This window comes from Sturnira hondurensis, unplaced genomic scaffold, assembly GCF_014824575.4.
Source record: "Sturnira hondurensis isolate 20B ecotype Veracruz unplaced genomic scaffold, ASM1482457v3 Scaffold0011378, whole genome shotgun sequence".
NCBI classification, from domain to species: Eukaryota; Metazoa; Chordata; class Mammalia; order Chiroptera; family Phyllostomidae; genus Sturnira; species Sturnira hondurensis.
The window spans coordinates 8,322,382-8,341,196 of NW_028084009.1; the positions used below are offsets into that span (position 1 = coordinate 8,322,382).

Below are 18,815 nucleotides of genomic sequence, written 5' to 3' on the forward strand. Positions count from 1 at the left end.
ATGTTCTCTTTTATTTGATTTTGGGAACATCAATGCCACCTTCAGCAGCTGGGAGATTTCAGGCACACGTGGACCCCCCCTCCCCCGCCTCCCCAGACTACTCTCTTGGAATTTAGTCTCTGTGGCCACTCGGAGCAAAGTGGGGATCAGTGCCCCCGTTAGTCGGCCTGCTGCCGCAGTTTGCCCTGGCCTCACCCAGGCCAGTCACCGCCCCGTGTCCTGCCTCTGTCCTGGACTGGGGGTGCAGAATGTCCTGGGGGCTGAGGGTGGCGCACTGGGCGGGCTTCCCTTGCAGCATCAGTGGCAGATGTGGGGCCAGGGAACGGGGGTCAACCAAGAGGAGGGGCTGTGTGGGGGCCGGTGCCCGTTGTCAGTGCTCTTTCCTGCCGTCCTCGGGGCGCCCTGCCCCTGTAACGCGCTGCTGGTTTTGATCCTGCCCTTCTGGAAGGGACTGACCTCCCTGGTCCTGTACGCATTCACTCAAGAGTCACCTGCGCCGGCTGCCCCCTACCTCGGTAGCCACACATACCACCTTCTTCGCACCTTCATTTTCCCAAAGTCCCCGGGGACCCTCTCAGCGGAGGCACCTCCCCCCGCCCGTCCCCAGCCTCCCTAAACTCGCAGTCTGTTTGCTGGATTCCACCACCAGGGGGCGCCCAAAGACCGCCGCTTGCAGCTCCGTGGCCGAAGAGGAAGGGAAGCCGGGAGCCTGGGGCCAGTAGTGTCTGGGATGGTCAGAGGGGACTGGGTGAGGCGGCGCTGCCCAGTAAGGGCTGTCTGTGCGCTGCGGTGGTGGGGCTGGGCTGGGGCCTGAGCATCCCTGCCGCTTCCATCTTCGAGCCCCTGCTCTGGAGCAGGTGCTGGGGAGAGGGTGGGGTGGCAGGTTCAGTGGCCACTCTTGGAGGAGTGTGATGGAGAGGTTCGAAAGACCACCTAAAGGCTCCCTCTTGGCCTTCCCAGCCCCTGTGCCCACTGTGAGGACCCAGTGCCCTTCCCTCTGGGCCGAGCTGTGCTGGCAGTGTGAGCAGTCCCGGCTGTGGGCAGTCAGGTGGGTGGGCCGTGGTGCCGGGGCCAAAGCGCCATCGGTCCCCCCAGCCTCTGCTGCTGGACGAGGGCTCCTAGTCCTCAGGGTCTCAAGCTCCCGGGCTGCGGTCCGCCGTCAGGGGCGTCCCTGGAGTGCCTTCTCCCTCACGACAGCTTCTTGGAGGCTGAGAGAAGTGGGGCTGAAGTTAGGCTTGGGCGCCCAGCGGTGGCCCCGCGTGTCCTCTCTTGGAATGACACTAGGCTCTCCCCAGGCCTTGAGGGCAGCCTTTGGACATGGGCACCGGAGAGCTCACCCTGGCAGGGGTGACTTGTGGTGACAGCAACAGACACTGGAGCCATGGGGTCTTGCCCGGGCAGACAGTAAGCCCTGCCATGGGGCAGGTGCCGGCCCTGGGACCCTGCAGGGGCTTGGCCCCCGAGCACATCTCTGATACTGAACAAGACTCAGACCTGTGTCAAAACCTGTCGGCGTTCTGACCCCCTGCACCTGCTTTGTGACCTTGGGCAAGTTGCCACACCTCTCTGTGCCTCAGTTTCCCCACCTATGAGACAGGGGCCCACCACAGTCCAGGCCCTGGGGTGGTGAGACTGGAGGCCACTGGCACCTTGCCGTGGGCACAAGCTGCAACTTTGCTGCCCCTGTGCCGAGCCACTCAGTGCCCTGCCTGGCATGTAGCAGAGCCAGCCACAAGCTAGGCCAGGGCCCTGTTCTCACCGACCGCCAGTGGGGGTGCTGGGCGCACCGGTGCCTGTGGGGGAGCCCCTGTGCTGGCTGCGGGGACGGGGGCAGGGGGGGAGGACGGGGAGGCTCAGAGTGTAGGGTGGGGCAGGGACGTGCGTGCCCCTGCGGACCACGCCCACCAGGACCGTTTCCAAATAGTGCCCAGCAGGAAGTGCCTGGAAATCAGACAGGCGCACCAGCCCTTCCCCTGGCTCGCCCGGCAGACACAGGCCTCAGTCACCTGCACAGCAACAACAGCGCCTTGTGGCGGCCAGGGCCCAACCGGCCTCAAGGCAGACCGGCCTGCACAGACAGCCGGGTGGCGTCCATTAGTAGCCCAGGCGTGCACAGGCTCTCTCGGGCTCCCGGAGGCCCGGCCAGAGCTGCCTCTGTGGCAAGGGCTGGAAGTGGGGGCGGTCCTGATGCCCGCAGGCCCGGCTCCGCTTCCACTGCCCTGTGGGGCAGAGCCGGCCCCCAGGAGCCGCCCTCGGCAAACATTCAAGCAGGCCCCACATCCCTAGCAGGAACGAGCGCGCCCTGCGCCCTAGGTTCTTCGGAGGTGGCCCCAACCCTGCAGGGTGGAGGGATGGGCCAGGCTGGCAGTGAGGGGAAGTGGGTCCAGAGTCACCCCAGCCCCACGGGTTCCTGCTGTTAAGGGAGAGCCTGCTCCAGGGGAGCTCTGAGGGCTGGTTTCTGGGCTCCCGTCCGTTTGAAGAGGCCGTTCCCCAAGCGCCCAGAAAGGTGGGGTCGAGGTGTTGGGGCTGCGGCGGCGACTGCCCACCCTCCCTGACCCCTCACCCGCCCTTGGCCACTTACCTTTGTCCCGCTGGTCGGAGGATGGGGCCTGCTTCCTCTTCGGGGGGCGGCCCTGCCGGGGCTCCACGGTGCAGAAGCACCGGACCGCCTTCCCCGGTGTGCTTGGTGGGGGCTCCTTGGGGCTCAGGCCCCCCTGGTGGGGCAGGGTGTGGTCAGGGCCTGGTTTCTCCCCTGCACCTGGGGCAGCCCTGGCTGGTGGGGGGGGGGAGCCCACGTGAGCCCAGGACCCACCTCGTCATCCGAAGCATCGGGTGCGGCCGGCTCGTCTGACACCCGCAGCTGCACCTCAGGCTTGCTGAGCTCTGCGGGGTGCAAGGTGGGGGTCAGGCCAGGCAGGCCACCTGGGGCCCGGCAGCAGGGCTCTCTCTGGCTGGCCGGTGTGGGAGGAGTGAGTGGCAACCACTGTGCGGGTGAGGAAACTGAGGCACAGAGGGCGGAGCAACCTGCACCTGGGCTGGCCCCAGGCCCTGTGGCTCCAGTGCCTGTACCATGACCCCACCAGCGGGGGTGTCCCCTGGCCTGGCTGCTGTGCAATGGGGCACCCACCTCCTGCCCCCAGACCCTAGCTAGGACACCCTTCCCTTCACGGCCTGTGGTCAGAGGTGTGCCTGCCCTGCCCCTCAACTCCTTTCCAGCTCTGCCTGTGGGGGACCCAGAGTTTGGCCTGGCAGGCTTGGGGGCTGAGCTGGGCCCCGAGACACCCCTCCCTCCCTCCCACTGACTTTGACCACTGCATCTGCCCCCCTCCCGTGGCCCCACTGCTGGGCTCTTGTGGATGCAGCCTTACCTGGGGGGCCCTCGGTGTCAGGCCTCTGTGGGTCTGGGGACAGTTTTGGCCTCTCTCTGGACTCATCTCTGGGCCTACCAGGAGACCGCAGGTTGGGCTGGGGCCCTGGGAGAGGCTGCGGGGAGTCCTGGGGGGGAAGTGAGGTAATGGTTTGGGCTCTTTTGGGTTCATCTGGGCACCGGTTGTGGGCCCTGGCCTAGCTACAGCTGGGGGCTCAGCCAGGCAGCCAGGCAGCCAGGCAGCCAGGCACCAGGAATGGCTGCCCGCCTGGCTGGGGGCCCCTGGAGGTAAGAAGAGGGCGGGGACTCACCTCGGGGGTGCAGGGCTCCTCCGGCTCTGGTGCTCTGGTCCCCTTGGTGCCATTGCTGCGTCCCCAAGGTCCAGACTGGGCAGGCGGCTCCGCTCCCTGGGGTGGCTCAGGACTGGGGGTGTGCGCAGTTTGGGGGCTGAGTGACCCTGGCCGGCCCGTGGACTCGGGGGCATCCCGGCCCCGGCCCCACTCTGAGAGGTCCAGGGGCTTGTCTGGAACGTGGTCCTGCGTGGTCCTGGCCTCCTTTGCCCTGGGGTTGTCTGAGCCTGTGGGCCGTAGATGCCGCTTCCCGGGCAGGGCTGCCCTGGCCACCTCGCTCTCTGGCCCCTCGGAGTCAGAGCCAAGAGGAGGGGAGGGCAGTGTTTCCCCTGGCCTGCGGGGGCCCCTCAGCCTGGCACTGTCAGCCTGTCCCTGCGTCCGCAGCTGCTGGGCCAGGAGCAGGCTCAGGGCCCCCTCCAGCCTCGGGCCCCGCAGGTCCACCAGGGGGCCCGACAGGCCCAGCAGGCCGGGGGGCTCCTCCCAGGCCTCCAACTCTCCGGCCTTCAGGCCCTGGGGTGGGGGGCCCTGCGGGCTGCTGTGGCAGCTCCGAAGGTGCAGGGACAGGCGGTGGCTCAGGAGACAGAGGTGGTCAGCCTGGAGGGACTGCTTCAGGGATGCGTAGGTCACGGCAGAGGGCCGGGAGGAGCGCGGGAAGCTGGAGGGTGGGGAGGGAGAAGCCCAGTGACAGGGGCCACAGTCAACCTCCACGTCACGGAGGAAGACCTGGGGCCCAAGGAGGTGAGGAGAGCTGCCCAGGTCACAGGGTGGGCAGGGAGAAGGTGGGTTCCTGCTGGGTTCCCAACCTCCACCCACCGTCCACCTCCCCCGCCCCCGCCCCACAACCATCCCCACTCTGGAGGCCAAGCCGTGGGACCGCCTGGCCAGGGGCGGCTGGAGCAGGAGGCCGAGGCCCTTCCTTCTGGGCATCAGCTCCCTGGCTCACCTGGCGGGCCCAGCCCCACCTCCTCCCTGCAGGCCCCCTGCCCCACCCGGGCTGTTCAGGAGGTGTCCCCGTGGGAACTTTGCGGTGGGTGGGGGATTGGGAAAGCCAAAGTTTGGGAGGGCAGAGCCTCTCCTGGGCCATGGCCCCCTCCCCAGTGAGGACCAGACTGGAGACAGGCACTCAGCCGGGGCTGCCTCTGCCGTGGCTCTGGGCAGGACCACACCTGTCCAGGGGGAGGCCGAGCTCGTAAGGCGGGCTGGGTGGGCCACTGAGGGCAGGGGGCGTCCCATTGGCGGAACCCCGGTCGGTGGAGCAGGCCTGGGCGCCCTGCCGCACAACGGCGATGGTCCCGTGCAGCTGGTTGGAGATCCGCTGGGGGCTCTGTGCAGACGGGGGGTGGGGTGGGGAGTGCAGTCAGCCAGGGGCCTGAGCTGTGGCCTCTGCCCCAGCTCTCTGTGTGACCTTGGGCAGGGCACCTGCTGCCTTGCTCTTTGCCTCCACCCGAGTCAAATGGAGCCGAGTGGTCCCAGTGTGGCAGACACATGGGGCTGGGGTCCCTAGCGCTCACCACGTCTGGGGCCCTCGGCTCGGCAGGGTTGGCCCTTGGGGAGATTCTGGCCCCTGGAGACATCCTGTACGCCAGCTTCTCTGCTGGAGGAAAAGCAGGGGCCAAGGGGATGGTGGTTAGGCGACTCCGCCCCTGCTGGCTCTGCCCTCTGCCCCCAGGGCCTGTCTGGCCTGTGCCCCCTGCCCTGCCTATGGACACACACCTGGGGGGTGGTCCTCAGCCTCCTCTCCTGGCAACTTCTCTTCGGTGGCCTTCCGGGCACCCGGGGAGGTGCACGGCGGGGGTGAGGTGGTGTCTGGGGTACCCTCCTCGCAAGGAGGCTTGGGCCTGTGTCCCACGGGGAGGGGGAGGGCAGTGCCCAAAGAGACAATCAGAAAGGCTCGGGTGCCCTCCTGGGGTCCCCACCACTACTGTGGGGGGGCCCCGGGTGACCCAGGAAAGCTCTCACTCTCTTGACACTGCTGGAGACCCACCTCCAGGGCTCCTACTGTGAGCTGAGCTGCCCTGCCTGCCTCAGACCCAGCACCCCTGGGGGCCCCAGGGTCCTAGCTGCTGTGGGGGCTGGGGACCCAGCCTGTTCCTAGGGGGTCCACTGGGCTCCTGGCTGGTTACAGGCCCCCTGTGCATGTCCCTCCGAGGTCGGGAGTTGGCTCTGTGGTGAATGGCTCAGGGGACCCCCACCCCAGTGCTGGGCTGGTCTCCCCCACCATGCCGTGCCCCAGGCCCCTTTCCCTGGTGCCCCAGGGATTCCTGTGGGGTGCCCTCTGTGAGTCGGGTATGAGGGGTCGGGTGTTCAGGCTTCTGGTGCCTTCAAAACTCACCCTGAGCCCCGAAGCCTCGTCACCTCTCCCTTCAGGGCCTCATTCTCATCCTGCAGCCGGTTCATCTCATTGGCTGCAAAGGACACAGGTCAGCCAGGGCCTGGGGGCAGGGGTGGGGCGGGCCTCACAGCCCGCTGCTGCCCGGGGTGGGGGCTGGCCGCTTGTGGCTGAGAGGACAGCGCCAGCCTCAGGGCTGTGAAAAGCGGTGGGGACCCTCCTCCCAGGACCTTGTCCCTGGGATGTCCCCCCAGGAAGCGGGGGGATGGGCGTTGAGGGCCCGGACGCCCCAGACCAGGGTACTGATGAGTGAGAGACAAGCCAGGGCCAGCTGGGGAACTTGAGTTGCTGGTCTGTGATCGGGGTGCGGGTCACCTCCCCCACAAAAGGATAGCCTTCTCCCCTTTCCCAGCGACCCCACGCCAGGCCGGCAGGCCGGGGGGCGGGGCCGCGGGCACCCCAGGGCAGGCGGTGGGACTCACTGAGGAGGCAGATGCACTGCAGGTGCCGGAGGAGGGCATTCTCAGACTCCTGCTGCTTCTTCCGGGCCAGCTCCTGCGTGACTGCGCAGCGGTCGCACAGGCCGGCCCGCAACCTGCGGGGCGGGGGAGGCAGGGCCGCTCTGAGGGGGCGCCGGAGGCCTGCAGAGGGGCTGCACCCTCCGGGCGGGGACTTGCCCCTGTGGTCCCCAAACTGTGGCAGCCCCACCCCACCCCCTGCCTGGTGAGTTTAGGAAGGAGCCAGGATCCTGCAGTTTGCCAAAGGCTGTGGGGGGCCGGCGGGGGGGCTGTCTGGTTCAGTTTATTGAGCCCCGAAGCTCCCCAGACCCCTTCTCCACCCACCCCTGGTCTTCTGCCCCTCCCCCCGCCGCCCCCGCCCACCTGTTCTCCAGCACTCGCACGTTGTCCTTCAGGGCCCTCTGCTGCTCCCGCAGGTGCTGGTTCTTGGCACAGAGCTCCTCCGCCCTCTGGGCGTCCCTGCGGGGGGGGGGGGGGNGGCGGGGGCCCCGGGGGGGGGGGGGGGGGGGGACCAAGGCCGCTGCTGCTGCTGCTGCTGCTGCTCTGCCCGAGGGCCCCACGCTGCTCCCCGACCCTGCCGGCCTCTCCCAGGGTCCTGGGCTGGGACCTGCTGGGAGTGCCCACTGTGGGGCTTTCCTTGTGGGGGGGCCTCCTGTGGGCCGTGCTCAACCCAGCAGGCCCCGCACCAGCACCGCAGGCCATCAGAGTGACCTCTGCTTTGTCCCAAACAACAGAACGGAGCCCCGCTGGTGACACAGGGAGGCCCCTCAGGTCTCGGCAGGTCATGACTTCTGTCCCTATTGATAATTGCTGGTATCTCAGGTGCTCTGAGTGGACATGGGCTTGCTCAGCCCCATGAGGGTCCCCGGGCACGTGGTGGCCTTGGAGTTCGCAGTCCCGGGGCACCAGCTCCTGGGGGCATGATGTAGGCCCGAGACTCCCCCCTGCCCCCACCCATGCTGAGCCTGTTTCCACTCGTACGTGGGCCGGGAGGTGGAACCCTGGTGTTGGGGTGGGGTGGTGAAGAGAGAGACTGGCCAGCCGCTGTCCCTCACATCCGTCCCTGCGGGGCCAGGCCGTCCTGACTCACCGGCATCGCTCCGAGTTCAGTTCTACAAGCTTGTTCTGCAGGCCTGGAGGATCGAGGAAGGACCAGGGGTCAGGCCTAGCTGTGTGGCCAGTCAACCCCTGCAGCAGAGCCCGGGGCACTTCCTGTCCCTCTCCATACCCCACCCCTGCCCAGGTCTGCCCCTGACTCTCCAAGGCCCCCCCAGGTGGGCACCATCTCAGGAACACGGCCTGGGCCCAGCGCCTCCCATCCCTCCCCCTGCCCAGGACGGTGGCTCTGGCCTCTGTCTGGAGATTGGCCATGACCTCGAAGCTGGGAGCAGCCCATCACTGGGCCAGGTCCTGGGAGGGGTGTTTTCTGTGGGTGCAGCTAATGCTGAAATAAAATGGGGCCCTAGGGGAGGCCCGGGCAGACCCCTCCTTGTCACCTCAATGTACTCTCGCCTGGGCTCATTGCCCAAGCAGGCCCTGCCTCTTTAGGTCTCTGGGGAGGTCACCCGGGTCCGTGGGCCCTCAGGTGTGTGTGGGGGTGCTGGTGGGATGGTCGGTCTCAGGAGGGCCTGGCTCGGGCCCTGAGCGTGGGGGGTGCAGGGTCAGGTGTGTGTGTCTGGCATGGTGCCGGGCAGGGACAGAACTCAGCCTGTGTGTCCCAGAGGGAAACAGTGGCTTTCACATCTGTGCCCCAGAGCCCTCCTGGTCGGGCTTCCGGACCCGTGAGCATCCTCCCAGAAGCAGGCGGCCTCCCTCCTGGGGGTGCTGGGACCCCTGCGCTGGGAGGGGGAGGTCGCCGGCTCTTTGTGGTCAGGCTGGGCTGACCCTTTGGGAGACCACCTGCAGGGCCACCCTTGGGGCTTTGGTGTGAGGCCGGGCAGCCGGACGCATGGACACCTGGGGCTCTGGGTCGTCCCGCCTGGGCTCTGGGCCCGGGAGGCGAGGGCCGGGGTTTGGAGGAGACGTGTGGGAGCCCCCTGGCCTGGCCTGGGCCGTTGTGACGTCTGTCCGGGTGGAGCCGCCTGTGGGGCCGCCCACCCCGCCCACCCCGCCCGCCCCTGCACGCTCACCCAGGACCTCTTGCTCGTGAACGGCCTTCAGCCTGTTGAGAGCCTCTGTGAAGCCGTCCATGGCCCACAGCGCTGGGGTTCGGGGTGGCCCCTCGGCTCTACTGCTGCTCTGTCTCCAGCCTGTGGGGCAGGAGGTGGGGAGGGGGGCACGCTGGTGTGGGAAGGGCCCGTGGGCCACCCCGCACCACTCCATGGGGTCACGCCCACACAGAGGACCCAGGGGCCTCTTCCACACTGTCCTGCTCTCAGGGCGTGTCCTGTGGGGAGCTTGGAGAGGATGGGAGGCATGGGGCCTGTCTACTCAGCCCCCTCCCTCACCCCGGCCTCATAGCAAAGCAGGGTGAGGCCCCCTGTGGCCCCCTCTCCCCACACCCCCCATGGTTATGAATTGGCCCCCGGCCTAGGAGGCTGTGCCACAGGCTGGGAGACTTTGCTGGGCCTGGCCAGGCCTGCTGTTGCATGGGGCGCCCGTGACATGCTCTGGGAACCCATCGGCCGGTTGCAACATACTTCTCTCCCAGGCCCTTCTCTGTGGGGTCGGAGGCATGGCAGGGCTCCCTGGCCGCCTGCGCTGAGACCTCTGTCCTGGCTCCTACTCATTGAGTCTGGCTGTGCCGTGCCCCAGTGTGCTGGGCAGTGTGCTGCATGCGCATGTGTGTGCTTAATGTGTGCACGGTGCACTCGTGTGTTGTGTGTGCACCTGCACATGTGCTGTGCACGCACAGATGTGTTGTGTGCTTCATGTGTGTGTCACGTTGCACCTGTGGGTGTTGTGTGCTGTGTCTCGGCTGGGAGGTGTGTGGCATGCACACGTGTTATCTCTCTGTGTGCGTGTGTGCATGTACACATGTGTGTTCTGTTTGCATGTCAGGGAGCTGAGCCCCATGCTCCCTGGGTCCACCTCGGCTGTGAGGGCTCCTGGTGCTCATTTTGACTCCGGCTTCACATGACTGGGGTGGAGCCCCGCCCTCTGTGTCCCCAAGGGGGGCCGGCCATCTGCTGCGAGCAGCCTACCCTCTGGAGCCTACCCTGGTCCTCCCGGGTCTGGCCTCCAGGCCCGGTCCTCGGCCTGAGCAGCCCCGGCTGGCCCCCAAACTCCGCAAACAGGCCACCTGCTCCTGACACTCCGAGCTACTGTCGGCCGGACCCCCCTCTGCCATGGCCAGCAGATCCAAGCCACCACGGGCCTGCCACCCAGGACTGGCCCCTGTGTCCGGCTCCCTCCGCCCTCTCCCCAGGACATACTCCACACTAGGCCACTGGGCCATCCCCCATCGGCCCGTCACTGGAGACCATGGCCGCTGCAGGGGCCTCGAAGATATGTGGGAGCTCCCAGAAGCAGCACCCCACAGTCCCGAACTGGGACCCCCGATGCCAGGCTGGATGTCTGTGGACAGAGCCGTGGCTGTCCCCCCGCCGGAAGCCAGCCCGCTACCCACCAGGAGCAGGAGGCACAGCTGCCCCTGGAAGTAGGGGCGGCAGGTGCCTGGGGGTGGGGCTGGCGGTCGCTCTGCCTGGGGGAGCAGGCCTTTCGACCCCAAGAGAGGCCAGGGCTGCCCTCCAGGGAGCAGACCGGCTCTGGGCCGGGCCCTGGCACCCACGTGTAGCATCAGAAAGCCTGGACACCTGGACGCTGGGCCCAGCTGGAGGACAGGGTGAGGTCCTGTGCCCTGTGGTGACCATGGAGCCGCCCCGGCAGGGTGCTGGGGTGTGGTGGGGAGTAGAGGGACGGGAAGATGGGGCTCCCCAAACTGGTTTCTCAGTGACTGGTCTGTCACTGGTGGGGAAGCGGGGTGCCCAAGGGGTGGCTCTGTGTGGGCAGCGAGGCTCTGGCAATGCCGGAGGGCAGGTGCCGGGTCCAGAGGCTAATGGGGCAGGTGGGAGTCAGGGCTGGAACTTTCTCTGAGGGCTGCGAGGGATGCACCCTCGCCCTGCGGGGACCCCGCTGTGTCCCGGTGGCCCTGCTGTGTTTGCCGTGCTGACCTGATCTCCTGGTGGGGCCCCTGGAGGGGAACCCTTTGAACTGGGGCTTCCTTGGCCTCAGGTTCCTGGCAGGCAGGCTGGGACGGCCTGGGGAAGGCTGAGCCGCAGCACCGGAAATTCTGCACAGACCCGCCCGGCAGGAGGCCCTTCCCTCCAGCGCCTTCGGTGGCCAGTGGGCGGGGCCGCCTCTCATAAAGGATGAGCCTGAGGGAGCCTGCAGTGCCGTGGGCCCAGGAGAAGCCTGAGTGGGTTGTGGCTCCCAGGGAGAGGCAAGCGTTGTCCCCAATGGTGTCCCCATGGTGCCCTCTGCGGCCCCCGCTCACTTCCCACCAGGCTTCTCCTTGTGCCCCAAGCCTCCCTGCCGGCCCTCCAGGCTGCTCCTCTCAGGGTCCATGGTGGACAGCAGGGGACACCCGTCTGTGCGCTAGACAGGGGAACAGCATGGACAAGTGTCCTGGGGCGGGGCTGTGCAGAAGGCTGAGGACCCTCATTTCCCAGGGAGGCCCGGGGCCGTGGGCACAGGACGATGTTCTCAGGAGGGCAGGTGACCAAAATGGATTTGGCTGAGGCCAAGTGGACAGTGTCCCAGGTGGACACTGTCTGTCCACCCTCCTGGAGTGTGGGGAGGGTGGGGGATGGCGGGAGGTGGAGGCGGCCCCACTGCTGTGGTGGGGAGGGTGGCGGGTATGGGCAGAGTGGCCCTGGGTCGTAGCCTCCTGCTGGGAGGTCAGTCGGCTCTGTTTGCCAGGAGTGCCCCGCACAGCGCCCTGGGTTCAAGAAACTCTGGGGGTGAGGTGGACCCCCCAAGGTCTGGGGGCCCTGCGCCTTCAAGGGTGGCCTGAGTTGCCCATTGGGGTGGGGTGGGAAGCCAAGACCTGAGTTCCACCCCTCAGGGCCCCAGACCCCATCTGGGCTGGGAGGCCTCTGCTGGGACCAAGCCCCTGGGAGGAGCGGGTGGAGGGAGGGGTGGTGGGGGCCGCCATGCTGACGCCCCTCACCCTGAGCAGAGCCAGACGGTGCGGAGCACCAAGGCCTGGGGGTGTGAGTCACAAGCCTGCAGACCCGTCACAGACCCCTGTCCTGCTTCTACCCCTGTGTGTGGGCTCTGGCGAGTGGTTTCACCTTGAGCAGACTCGGTTTCCTCATGGAGGGGGGGTAACGCTACCCCCCATCAGGGTGCTGTGAGGCTCTTTCCCTATGACACGTGTCCAGGGACACCTCCCTGGTGACACAATCTCAGCCTCGTGCTTGGTAGGCCGAGCACGCGGTTCACTGCAGTGGAAACCCTGGGTCCCCACGAGCGCCTCCCTCCCTCCCTCGGGACCCCCAAGGGCCAGCCGTTCTGTTTCCCGGTCCCCCTCCCTTGGGCCGGCTCAGGTCTCACTGCCACGAGGGTGAGAGGACAGGTTCCTGTGGGCTGGCTCGAGGCCAGGCCTGTCCTCAGAGCCATTGCACGCTCTTGGCCTGAGTTCCCAAAGCACCTACTGTGTGCCCAGGCTCAGCATGCATGTTTGGCTGTCTGAGGAGGACTCCTCAGCCCGGTCACAGATGTAGCCCCGAGGCTCCCAGCTGTGCGAGGCTCCAGGGTCTCCATCTGCCCTCTGGGGCGCTCTGCGGCGGTGGGCCATCACTCACCGGGCCAAGCCCTGGTGTCCCTGCCATCACGCAGACAGGCAGGAAGCCCCGCCCCACGCTCCCGTCCACCTCGGGGTCTGGGGCTCCTCAGACATGGGGAGTGTGCCAGCGGCCGCATGACCAGCAGGAGGTCAGCAGCCAGGCTGGGCCCCCCACGCACCAGGTGCCTCACACACGACGGCCTGGTGGCTCTATCCTCGCCAGCAGAGCCTCCGCGGCAGCCCCACTTATGGACAAGGAAGCCGCGATGACGGGGGTGCCGCTCGTCACAGTCGCCAGCTCACAAGGGGCACAGTCAGGGCAGAAACGGGGACCCCTGGGGACCTTCTAGGCCAGCGTAGGGTAGTGGGTCATGTCTAGAGGTGCGTCTCAGACACACCTCTGCCAGACACACAGACCTGCGGCACACGGGCACAGCCGGGACACCACCACGCACACATGGATGGATGGGACCCTAACTACACCCTAACATGCCAGCACACACCCCAACACACAAACACAGTGGGCACATGTGCCACACACACATGTGCACATGCATGCACCTGTGTGCTCACCATCCTGCATGCACCCGCACACACGTGCACAGAGGGCAGGGCAGGTGTGTCCTGGGCTGCTCTGTGGCTCAGGTAACCGTGGGCCTTGCACCCCGGCCTCCTGAGGATGGGCTGCCTGCCGCCTGAGGCCTGGCTGGGGGAGGCTGAGTAGGATCCGTGTGCCCCTCGGGGGTCTTTGTCACTCTTCCCCAGAGACACCAAGCTGAGAGCAGCTGTGTCCCTCCGCGCCCAGGCTGTGCGGTGGACCACGCACAGTGCACCTCCCCCACCCCCAGAGCTGCACCCTGGCCCCGTGAGGACCCAGCTGTGGGACAGGCCCCGGATGGAGTGCCTGGCCAGCCCCTTTCGGGTGCCCTTGCCCCTCGCCCCCAGCCCTGCCTCTGCACCCCGGCCCCTGCCCAGGAGGCCCCCTGGGCCCCTCCCCCACTCAGCTCCCTGGAGGAGCGGCAGGCAGCTGCGCCCCTCTCTCCAGCCCGGCCAGCCTCTTGCCCAGTGAGTGGAGGCTGAGGCACCCCCGGCGGTCACCCCCGTAGTGACCTGGGCCCCTCCCCCACCGCCGAGGGCAGGAGCCGTGGGGCCCAGGGTCCCTGGCACTCACCCGGCCCCTTGCGCCTGTTGACCTCCACAGCCCTTTCCGCCGAGCACCTACCTCAGAGACCGAAGGGAGCAATGTGTGAGCTTGCACAGGCAGCAAGGCACGATTTTGGCCAAACCCGCTCGACAGGTTCGGGCCGTCCCTGCCAGGAGCAGAAAGGAGGCAGAGACGGCCCGAAGCCGCCTGGCGGGTTCTGCCATCGCAAAGAAAGCGGCCGAACGGGTCCGGCCTGAACCCACATAGAGATGGGATTGTTTCCCCGGAATACCCTGTGGCCCGGCCTCTGGCCAGTTAACAAGGAGAATCCGGGGCCTGAGACACGGGGCCAACGGCGGGGGGAGGGTGCTGGGGTGGGGGGGGCGGGCAGGAGGGAACTGACCTCTGGTCCAGTCACCTGGCGGCACAGGGGCCCCTCCCGCCTCCCATCCCGGCCTCGGTTTCCCTGTCTGCAAAGTGAGGGTGAGGAGCACAGGGCCTCTTGAAGGCACCCCGCTGGGTCTGGGGGATGCCCTGCTCGGCACCTCTCCCTCTGCTCATCTCCGAGGACAGCAGGCAGGCCTGTGGAGGGGGCAGGCTAGGGGTGCCCGTGGGGCTGGGCCCAGGGGGCGCCTGGGCTGTGGGAGGGGCTGGGCTGAGGCTGTGGTGTTTGCTCTCTGCACGGTGACCTGTGGCTGCACTTGGACGGGTAAGAGCGGCCTCCGCAGGGACCCCAGGCCCCCTCGCACATGCTCCCTTCCCCAGCCACCCAGGCCTCCTTCCTCCCCTCCCCACGCCCCACCGCTCTGGCTCCTGAGAGGCCCCTGCTGCCACTGGCCTGGGTGGCCCAGCCCTGGGGCCTCAGGAGGGCATCCTGGTCAGCCAGGCCTTGGAGCTTTCCAGGCGTCCCCTGCACAATGCCCTGCCCCTCCCGGCTGGGCCCTGTGCGAGAGGTGTCCTCGGGCCGCCGGCGGTGAGTTTGGGTGTGTTTGCATGTGTCTGTGTGTGCCGCGGGAGGGAGTGCACGGGCAGTCTGACCCGTGGGGCCCCCATGCCTTCTGTCAGGCTCGCGCCTCAGCACATGTAGACACGGAATGCCAGTGTTCACCGAGCACCACAGGGTCGGGGGGCGTGGGAGCAGCCCCCTGAGGTCCCCCTGCACCTTGGCGCTGGGACCAGTGGTGCAGGTGAGATCCAGGCGCGGCCCCCTTCGGTCTCTCCTGGTAGGTCCGTCAGGCAGCCGTTTACAGGGCCCCCACTATGCGCTGGCCCTGGAGTTAGCGACGACCCTGCTCCGGTGAGCTGGGGCCAGCGCATAGTGGGGAGGAGAAAGTGGAGGACAGCTGGTGACAGGCTGAGAGCGCCCTTAGGCGGAGTGCAGGACAGCACAGGTGCAGAGACACAGTGGGAGAACGGCCTCTGGGGGCAGAGGGAGGGGCAGCGCTAGAGAGAGGGGGCGGGGCCACGGGGCAGCCGTTCACTGGACCACGCATCTGTGCGTTCTCACAGCCGTCCAGGGCCTGCCCCTCGGTCGTCCGCTTGGCTCTGGGCATGGCCCTGGGTGCGTGTGTGCGTGGCCGTGACCCGGACATGCATTTCGACGTCCCATGAGAGCACCTGGCTCTAAGAATCGGACACAGAGCGGGTGCTCGCCTGGCCAGGGCTCAGTCGTCTGCAGCCGAGATAGTCTGCAGAGAGACTGTGAGGACTGAGGGAGACCACAGCCTGCCTGCCTGCACCCACTCATTCATTCTGTTTGCTGACGCCCTGGGTGCTGGGGAGCGGGTCGCATTCACCTGGCAGCCTCCGCCCCTCAGGGGGGCATCCGGCCCAGCCCACAGCGACGGCCTGGACCACCCTGCAGACTCTGGCTTCCCCACCAGCAGAGCCCAGGGTCAGGGCGCTGCTCCGAGGCCCACCTGCAGCTGGAGACCAAGGCCCAGGTGGGCTGGGCAGTGCCTGCCGGGGCTGCAGGCAGTCAGGGGCTGCTCCCAGAGCCAATCCCAGGGCTACCCTGGACCAGGGATGGCTCCGCACCTGTGAGGGGCTGGGGCCTGAAGCCTGGGGAGGGGTCTGTGCCCCCCAGTACCTGTCTCCTGGGGCAGCCAGAGGCAAGCTCAGCCCAGAGGTGGGGAGGACCCACTTTTATCCCTGGCTGGGAGGGGCTGCAGATAAGCCTTCAAAGGCCTCTGTGGAAGCACCTTTAAAAGCCTGGCCTGTCCCGCCACTGTTTGTGCTGCGGGGCAGCAGCTGGGCCAGGCCAGCCCACAGCCCTGGGTCCCAGATAAATGGGTCACCTATTAATAAGGGCTGGCAGAGGGGGCCTGCAGGGGCGAGACAGCCTTCTGGGGTGTCTGGGGCCTCTGCCCCACCCTCCCTGTGGGGTGCTCCCAGGGACTGTGCACCCAGACTGCCGCTGAGGGGCAGGGAGCGGTGTGGGCCTGGCCCAGCGGTGGGAGGGGGGTGCCTAGGGATGTCTTGGGGAAAGGGGAGGCAGCCCCAACTCTCCCCCCACAGGATCCTGGCGCTGGGCACCCGGCTCTTAAAACCACATGGTGCCAGCACAACAGGGTGAGGGGGCCCCTCTCAGAGCTGAGATGGGCGGGGCCCCGTCCCTGTCGCCCAGGAACCTCAGCTGGGGGCCTCCTCTGGGTAGCCACCTCCCGGTGCCTGTCACCCGCTCTGAAGCGCTGGGACACCTGGCACAGTCACAGTGTACACAGGTGTCCCCACTGTCTGGTCCCGACATCGGCCTCCCCTCGAGAAAACCCACACCGTGAGCCACGGCTCCCGACATCTGGGCATCTGAGCAGTGGCTTCCAGTCCCCACGAGTGGGCCCCTTCTGGTCCTTTCCCGGACCTGGAGCAACACCACGTGGTCCCGTGTGTCCTGAGGGGTCAGCTCTTCATTCCTTCTGCAGGCCGAGTTACGCCCCGTCGTATGGAGGGACCCCGCTGTGCCCGTCTGTCACCTGTGGGTGCACCCGCGGGCTGCTCCCTCCTGGTGGGTGTGTGAGGGTGTGTGTTCGGTCACCGGAGGAGCCCCTGCTTGCCCCCACCTTGGGTATGCACCCCAGAGGGGCAGTGCCGGCTCACAGGGCGGTTCTCGGTCTGAGGAACCGCCAGAAGCGTCGGTGCCTGAGTCGCCCCGCTAGTGGGGACCACCGACCGTCCGCTGAGTCCTGCACACCCTGATGGGGGCGTCCCTGGGGTTCTTGCTAGAGGCCGGGCTGTGGGGGAGACCGAGGCTTGGGGGAGAGAGCCAGTCACTGGGTCAGCAGGGCACTACTAGGGAGGGGTCAGGAATGGTTCCCCCGGGGACTGGGGTCAGAGTAAGGACAGTGGGCACAGAACCGAATGTGGCAGCAAAAACTCAGCGATCGAGAGAAACGACGAAATTTGGGGGGGGGCTGCTTTCATTGACACTTCTATGGAGCCAACTGCGGGGTCCCCTGCAGCTGTGAGAAATGACACCCTGAGGACCCGTGTGACTTTTTCATGGAAGGTGTCACCCCCGTGGTGGTGTGTCATCCACATCTGTGAGCCTGTGCATGTGCGTGAGCTAAATTCTACAAGATTTTGTTTCCTCCTTACAAGGTCACGGCACAGGTCTTTCCCAACATCCTCTTTGACCTTCGCCTTGCAAGTACCTCCCCGATGTGGCTCGTCTTCCGTTCTGGCGGTAGTGGCTTCCCTAGAGCAGAAGGTTCTGGTTCTAATGAAGTCCAGCCCATCAGTTCTCTCTCGCAGGCCATGTCTTTGGTGTGGCATCTAAAAGGTCAGCGCCCCACCCCAGGCCCTTTCGGTTTCCCCCGGGTTGTGTCCTAGGAGCGTTCTGGTTTGGGGCCTACACTTGGGTCTGCCATCCGTCCCGGGCTAGCTCTGTGAAGGGCACAGCCTGTGTGTAGATTGCTGGTTTTGCACGTGGACGTCCAGCGGTCCCGGCACCAGTGAGTGAAGAGACCATCCTTTCCCCACCGAGTGGCCTCTGCTCCTTTGTCAAGGGTCTGCTGACCCTGTTGGTGGGGGTCTGTTTCTGGGCTCTCTGTCTGTCCCGTTGGTCTGTGTGTCTGTCCCCGCACCGGTGATCATGCCGTGGTGATTGCCGTGGCTTCTCAGCCGGTCCCGTGGCCTGGCCCTCAGCCCCCCGACTCTGCTCTCCCCCCTCGCCGTTCAGCTGGCTGTTCCGGGTCCTCTCGCCTTTGCGCGAACTTCAGAGTCGGTGTGCCCTGTCCCCAGAACAGCGAGCTGGGCCCTGACGGGGGCCGTGTCAACCCTCTCATTCTCCCAAAGTGGACTTCACTAGCCGTGGGGTGGGGGCTCTGGGGACAGGGACCGGGGAGCCTGGGGGAGAACCAGGGGTGCCCTGGGCATTCTCCGCCTCCGCTTCCTTTGGGGGTCAGTGGTGAGCCGCCCCAGCAGGGGTAGGGATTAGACCGGGGGCCTCCCCGAGGATGCTGGGTGGTCCCTGGCCCGCAAAGCCCTTCCACATTATGCTGCTTTCCGTGGCTGTGTTGGGGTCGGCAGCTGGCGAGGGCCCCGACCTCCCAGTCTGTTGGGAGGTGTCCGAGACCGGGGGCCGCGATGCTCCCTGCAAGACCCCACCGGAGCCAGGCCGGCAGTTCTGGGCCCAGCCACCTGGCTCTGGGAAGTTGAAAACTTGTTTTTCTGCTTCCTTGTCCCCGGATGTGAACAGCCCGACCTCCGATGGCAGTGCTCCCGGGCCTCGGGTGTCTGCGTGGAACAGCCTCTGGCTTCCTCGAGCTGTGGGGACAGGGTGGAGATCGCCTCTGGCCAGTCAGTCGGGGTGACCCAGCCCTCGGTTGTGGGCTGTGGGGCGGCTGTGGGGCCGAGCAGGCGGCCGTGGTGGGAGGGGCCCAACTGGAGCCGGTGCACCGCAGAGAAAACCCTCGCTTTCCTGCGTGCGCAGGGAGACAGAGTCAAACCCTGAGGCCGCAGCCCCGGGGGCTGCCTCCGGGCAGGGAGTGTGACGTCACTGAGGACCCCACACACCCACCATAAAGATACCGTGCCTCTCAGGAAATACCGATGTTGTTGTTCTATGAGAAAGGAGAGTTGAAAATACAAAAAGTCGGAATTTTATGGCCAGGAAAAAAACCAGTTAAATAATGAGAATGAGGGAAGGGAGGTCAGGCTCTCTGTCACAGCTGGCCTCTGCGCCTCCTGGAGGGACAAGGTGGGGAGGTGGCTGCCTGCGGCCTCAGGTGGACGTGGCAGCCTCCAAAGCCCCTGGGAGACCCTCTAGGCCGGCTGGGTGCTCAGGAGGCCCAGTTTCAAGAGGAGGGGTGTTGGGGGTCCTGGCAGCCTCCTGCTGGGTGCGGGGCACTTCCCAGTGCCTTCTGGGCGGGGGGCGCGGCA

At 66.9% G+C, this 18,815-nt stretch overlaps 1 protein-coding gene across 2 annotated transcripts; it reads right to left on the reverse strand.

Annotated features, from left to right (window-relative positions):
- Nucleotides 1-11: 11 nt before the first annotated feature.
- On the reverse strand, nt 12-13,595 carry RBBP8NL (RBBP8 N-terminal like). Of its 2 annotated transcripts, none has more exons than XM_037060025.1 (14): nt 13,515-13,595; nt 8,694-8,813; nt 7,655-7,697; nt 6,928-7,023; nt 6,529-6,641; nt 6,050-6,122; nt 5,431-5,555; nt 5,229-5,311; nt 4,884-5,041; nt 3,679-4,372; nt 3,369-3,495; nt 2,813-2,883; nt 2,582-2,714; nt 12-1,208 (listed from the first exon to the last, which is right to left on the reverse strand). In XM_037060025.1, the coding sequence occupies exons 2-14, from the start codon at nt 8,752-8,754 to the stop codon at nt 1,189-1,191; spliced, it is 1,797 nt and encodes a 598-aa protein (XP_036915920.1). In that variant the 5' UTR covers nt 8,755-8,813; nt 13,515-13,595; the 3' UTR covers nt 12-1,188. The 2 variants fall into 2 exon arrangements, with proteins under 2 accessions (XP_036915920.1, XP_036915919.1); XM_037060024.1 differs by having other exon boundaries at nt 13,464-13,570.
- Nucleotides 13,596-18,815: the final 5,220 nt, after the last annotated feature.

Excerpts from the sequence above, each read along its gene's own strand:
- RBBP8NL (XM_037060025.1), bottom strand. The coding sequence starts at position 8,754 with ATGGACGGCTTCACAGAGGCTCTCAACAGGCTGAAGGCCGTTCACGAG. Across the intron at positions 5,312-5,430 it reads GGCTGAGGACCACCCCCCAG|CAGAGAAGCTGGCGTACAGG; the intron begins GTGTGTGTCCAT and ends CTTTTCCTCCAG. Across the intron at positions 4,373-4,883 it reads CTCGGCCTCCCCCTGGACAG|CTTCCCGCGCTCCTCCCGGC; the intron begins GTGTGGTCCTGC and ends CCCACCCTCCAG.